General features: G+C 38.3%; 2 protein-coding genes across 2 annotated transcripts in view; one reads left to right on the top strand and one right to left on the bottom strand.

Annotated features, from left to right (window-relative positions):
- LOC105622954 overlaps positions 1-2,349 on the top strand; it is a 32,902-nt gene extending 30,553 nt beyond the window's left edge. Inside the window, exons 7-8 of the mRNA XM_012204360.1 lie at positions 1,446-1,582; positions 1,759-2,349. Coding sequence (XP_012059750.1) covers positions 1,446-1,582; positions 1,759-2,349 — 728 coding nt within the window. The remainder of the gene's footprint in view (positions 1-1,445; positions 1,583-1,758) is intronic.
- A 3,006-nt stretch (positions 2,350-5,355) lies between these two features.
- The window catches only part of LOC105622936 (serine/threonine-protein kinase 16), a 34,079-nt gene continuing 33,717 nt past the window's right edge, over positions 5,356-5,717 (bottom strand). Inside the window, exon 6 of the mRNA XM_012204344.1 lies at positions 5,356-5,466. Coding sequence (XP_012059734.1) covers positions 5,356-5,466 — 111 coding nt within the window. The remainder of the gene's footprint in view (positions 5,467-5,717) is intronic.

Below are 5,717 nucleotides of genomic sequence, written 5' to 3'. Positions count from 1 at the left end.
GGTTTCAAGAACGGTGATTTTGACGTCCAAGGTCATGCTCTGTATTTGGTGGAACCAGCTCGGCATAGTGTATTATGATCTGTTAAAACTGAAACAATCACAGGCGATCGGTATCGAACGCAATTGATGCGTTTGAGCCGAGCATTGAAAGACAAACGGCCGCAATACAACGAGAGACACGATAAAGTGATTTTGCAGCATGACAATGCTCGACCCCATGTTGCGAAAGTGGTCAAGACATATTTGGAAACGTTGAAATGGGAAGTCCTACCCCATCCGCCGTATTCTCCAGACGTTGCTCTCTCTGACTATCACTTGTTTCGATCAATGGCACACGGCCTGGCTGACCAGCACTTCCGGTCTTATGAAGAAGTAAAAAATTGGATCGATTCGTAGATAGCCTCAAAAGATGACCAGTTTTTTCGACACGGGATTCGTACGCTACCCGAAAGATGGGAGAAAGTAGTGGCCAGCGATGGACAATACTTTGAATCATAAATGTATAACCAGTTTTTTACAATAAAGCCTCGAATTTCGGAAAAAAAACGGCGGAAGCAAAGTTGTACACCTATAATAATCCAAAAAGAGAGAAAAAAGAGAAAGCATATAGAACATGACTTTTTATGTTTTATTTTGTTGTCCCAATGATATGAGAAAGAATCTGAAATAAATAAAAATCTTTTTCATACAATAACTTATTAAAAATATTTTTATTTCTATTTTATTGCTATATCTTATATGAGAGTAGCTCGAAAAATTTTCGGCTCGATACAGAGAAGTGACGCTACAAATATCAAATTTCTATAATTTTAAACAAGTTTTCAGAAAACTACTGGTAAAATTTCAGTAGATACGTTCACTAGTTTATTTATTTTGGTTGTGTAATTTTAGTTTTGATAGGACTACAATTTGCACAAATTTTAGCATGATCGGAAAACTTTGAAAAAAATTTGGGTGAATCATTTTATATATAATTGTCCTATTAATTACACATTCAGAAACAATAAAAAATAAAACTAAAAGTAATCTAAAGTAAACTGAAATTGATTTATAGTCATAAAAATATAATTATAAAATTATATTTTTCGGCCGTTCATAATACAGATGCAAGTTCCGTCGGATTGGGAGCAGTTTTAGCCCAGAAAATCGACGGGGAAGAACATGTTATCGCGTATTCGCGAGTAGAATCTTAGCGAAGACTAACATGAGGTATTCGACGAAACAAGAATGGCTATCGTATAGGCGGTTAAGAAGTTCAGACCGTATTGGGAGGGATATCGGTTTAATCATCACGGATCACAGTAATCTTCGGTGGCACAATTTGAAAAACCCGACAGGCCGCTTACCAAGATGAGCTCTAGAGATACTGGAATGATTATTCGATCGAACAACACCGAAAGGCGATCACGTACTTTACGCGCTATCGCGGATTTATGAATCGGCAGGCGAGCTTACCATGACGGCCGACAAGTGGTACAATGAGCGAGTGGAGGACGTTCGCGACGGCACGCAGCGAAATCCGAGGTGGAAGGTCGAAAACGATACGCTGTACTTTCAAAGACTTCGTGCGGATGCAGAGCAAGTAATCGAGTATCAGCGAATGGAAACGTGCCGAAGGAGGGGCGCCGCGAGATGATTCGGGCGCACCACACGGGCCCCTCTCACGGATCGCTTAGACATTGAGAAAATTTGCTGCGGTATTATTGGCTGTGAATGTTCCACAATATGATTTACGTGCGCCATTGCGACATTTATCAGAAGATAAAAATCCAGCAAGCGGTGCCCACGAGACTGATAGAGCGATGCACAATAGAATCCCTGACCGTCATCGCGGATATTGGGTGCTCCCCACAAGTAAAACTGCCCACCTGCGTACCTATTCGTAGGGCAGGACCTCTTCACGAAGTGGAGTATTGCCTTCTATGGAAAGCCACGGAGAAAAAGATATCGAAAGGCATCGAAGAGTTAGTCCAACCGAGCGCGCTCAGATGGAAACGACGGACCAGGGAGGGGAGCTCCGAATCGGCGTCGCCGCTCGGAACCCGAGCGACGCACCCGGAAGGATGCTGGAGAATCAGCGAGAACCTAACTTCGAGCGAGCAGCCTGCGAAGAGGAACGCGAGATATGTTGGAACTGTAGCTCCCCGGATCACTTCGTCCATCTCTGCCCAAAGCTGCGCCGACAAGGATTTTGCTATCGGTGCGGACACCCCGGAGTCATCATCGTGCCTGACTTGCAAAATCGAGTGGATGGCGAAAGTTCCCTACATTCCGAGCAGAGGGCATCGCGGCCCAGAACCAGCGCGTCGAAAAGATGGGCCTCCGGGTTCTTGCCGCGCTTTCCGTTAAGAGATTTTTCGTCCATTTTTTCATTTTTTTTTGTATGTTTGGCTGTGCTAGGGCACGTTTATCTGACACGGCGTCGGCCATCTCTTTAAAAATGCCGTCGTTATTAATAATCTTTTTTTCTGTTCTCCTTTTTGTTTTATGCAAGATTCTCCTTGTTTCTTTTTTTGCATCGTGCAAGCGAATTGACAGAAACTTTTTTTTATTGCATGATAATTTTTTTGAAGTAGCCATTTGTGCCTTTAATCTTGTCGAAGATATCGGATTCCTGTTTTTCCTACCTTATGTGCCGAGAAGGAAATCTTATTTATTTACTGTTTTTGTTTATTTCACCTACTCACCCCGATTCTGTTTTGAAGCTACAGATTGATGTGATTTACATCAAAGGATCCATGGATTGTACATGCTCTTTTACGTTAAGTTATTGGAGCCATTATATTCCTGCACTGTACGAAGTGAATAAAATGTAATTGACTAAAAAGAGAACGGCTAAAGTGATACTGCACCCTCGTTTCCCCTATCCTCCGATCGGATCGCTGATCCCGCGTAAAATTCATGGGACGCGCCGGGAGCGGAGGAGGCAATCGCAAGAGGACGCGTGCCGAGAGGCCTAGGATTTGCGGGGAACGCGCAAAGTTGATCCGTTGATTGTTTTTTCTCTTTTTCTTTTTTTTGGTCCCGACTATTCTTTCCATTTTTTTTTGTTTCTATATTGTGATACAGTACCGGGGTCTCTTACATGGGATCTCGATCGCACCAAGATTTTGCTCCAGATGCGACCTGAAGGCTGAAGGGGAGATAGACAATCTAACCCGATGGGCTCTCTCTTGGCGCGAGGGAGTTGTGATGTGACAGGATTGCCGCAACGACTCTCCGTCGTCACAAAGCGCGAAATCGCGCGAGGAGTAAGGCCGGGAAGAGGCGAATGTTCGAGAACCCCCGATCAAGACTGCATTTGTCAGATAGGCCAAAATTATAATCTCGGTTGATTTTTTTGTATTATTCGGGCATCTCGAATCGAGAACTGTAGCGGGAAGGTGTCCAGAAGGAGCTCCGACGAGCAGAGAAGATGAGAGAGAGAGTGGAACGATCGCAAATCGAGAGGAAGGCGCCGAGGAAACGCGCGCTAGAAAAGCCACCGATAATGAGCAGGACCGACCCGTTGAAAGCCTAATGGAGCAAACAACCATTCGAGAGCATGAAGGCATCCCCAACCGTTGTTTTTGCGAATATGATTTTGGTGTTCCAAGTCTTGTCATTAACTTTCTAACCGTCTGACCAACATAAAATGCATCGCAATCCTTAGAATTGATTTTATGTAACATTTCTTTTTGGACAATTTTGAAAGAGGATCTTTATGTACTTTGATGAACTGATTCAACTTATTAATACTATAGTATGAAATTTTTTGACATATCCCTGGTGAAAATTTTTCTTATAATTTTTATACTAATTGGAACATTTTTCAGAAATATTCAGAAATACTCGGAAAGTTTACATCTTCTATTATATAAAAATCTAAGTTTTAAAATAATAAATTAAGTATAAGTTTTAAAAAAGAACATAATTCCGAAACAAAGTAATATAATAACAAATGCGAATGTTTATTTATTCTATTATTTATTATATTCATAAGATAGATCCATAAACGGTCTGACCCTTTCCCTCATTACTGTCTGAAGTCTGCTAGAAATCGATCAGAAATATGATAAAACTTGATGCTGCGAATTTTATCAAATTAAAGATCTGACCAAGAATAATATTGAAATTGAGGATGAACACAAATGTACGTGGACAAAGGGTGAGTCTCAATCAATACTTCACAATTAATAGACAATTATTTCACTAAACAAAAGATATTACTGTTAGCGTTCAAGAAAGTTACATCGTTCCAATCAGGAAGTTGGAAGAGGTTTATCCGGCATTTACCTATGAAAACTTTGTCGACGAATACAGTTTAAACACTTTAAATTATTTTGCTGAAGATGGCTTGGAAGGAATCGAACCATTCAAATAATTAAGTCATACGTAACAGAATCATATACGAACAAACAATTTATATATATTAGAAATAAATTAAATTATTAATTTGGCGCAATATTACTCTTATTTGCTCGTAGCAAGCGAGTCTAAATTGTTAGTTATATGGACCAGAGAATCCAATCAAATATTATATTTCTATTTATACATATAATATACATATAATTTTATTTCACGTTCTTATGTTATTTTATATTAATATTTAAAGGATTGGAAATGTAAATAAATTTCTCAAACAAAATTGTCTATTTGGCTTACTCTTTTATATTTAGCTTATCTAATTATAATATCTTAAGTGTATGTCTCAACAACACAAGATACATTTCTTGATTTCACCTTGTACTTTGATTTTGTATGACTTTGATAGTTTATCCCATTATCACTCGTTGCACGTATTAATAATTAATAGATGATGAACCGTGCGAAATTTTTTGCGTCTTCCGTAAATCATCGAAATAAAAAGTATCACAAACTCACTGTTCGCGACTGTACAACTTTCCCTAAGTTAAAAATGTTTAGTATATACATGCACATCTCTCTCTTTCTATCTCGCTCTCTCTCCTCTTATTATAATATAGTATATATAAAACTGCACATACTATTAAAATATTATTTTTACTTATGTTACTTCTACATTAAATGATTATATTGTAAACATACATTATACAATATAAGGAATGTATTTTCATTTTTGTCCTCTTATCAAAAATTTTATAAACGATGCTTCATTCTTCTCATTACTATTTTTATTCTTATTTTTTTACTTAATCATTTGAAATATTTTTTTACATTTGCTATGTATTGCGTTTCATAATATCTTTTATACTGCTTACAGGCAGTGTAATACTGTACACAATTGCATCCATTTTATACCTGCTTTCTTGTACATAACAATTGAATGTTACATATATTTTTCCTAAACGTGTGATTTAGTCATTGCAATATCTTACGTCATAATATGATATGTGACTATGCTTTCAATTTGGCGATAGTATCGTGCACACTTTCTATTACACTATATATATACGGACGTTCCATAGGATTGACTTTTAACATCAACAAAATTAAATTTTGCATATCCTAAAACAGAAACATATAATTTATTTATGAAAAAATTCATACTGATAGAAGTATGTCCATGAAAAGAAATGTAAATATTTAAAAAAATAAATAAAACAAAGATGAATATATGTGCGTCCGCAGCTATACGCGTGCGTGCGTGCGTGCGTGCGTGCGTGCGTGCGTGTGTGTGTGTGCGTGTGTGTGTGTGTGTGTGTGTGTGTGTGTGTGTGTGTGTGTGTGTGTGTGTGTGTGTGTGTGTGTGTGTGTGT

This window comes from Atta cephalotes (genome assembly GCF_000143395.1).
Source record: "Atta cephalotes unplaced genomic scaffold scaffold00050, whole genome shotgun sequence".
In the NCBI taxonomy this organism is placed as follows: domain Eukaryota; kingdom Metazoa; phylum Arthropoda; class Insecta; order Hymenoptera; family Formicidae; genus Atta; species Atta cephalotes.
Note: the sequence above shows the minus strand (reverse complement) of the source record. Positions and strands in the feature narration are given on the sequence as shown.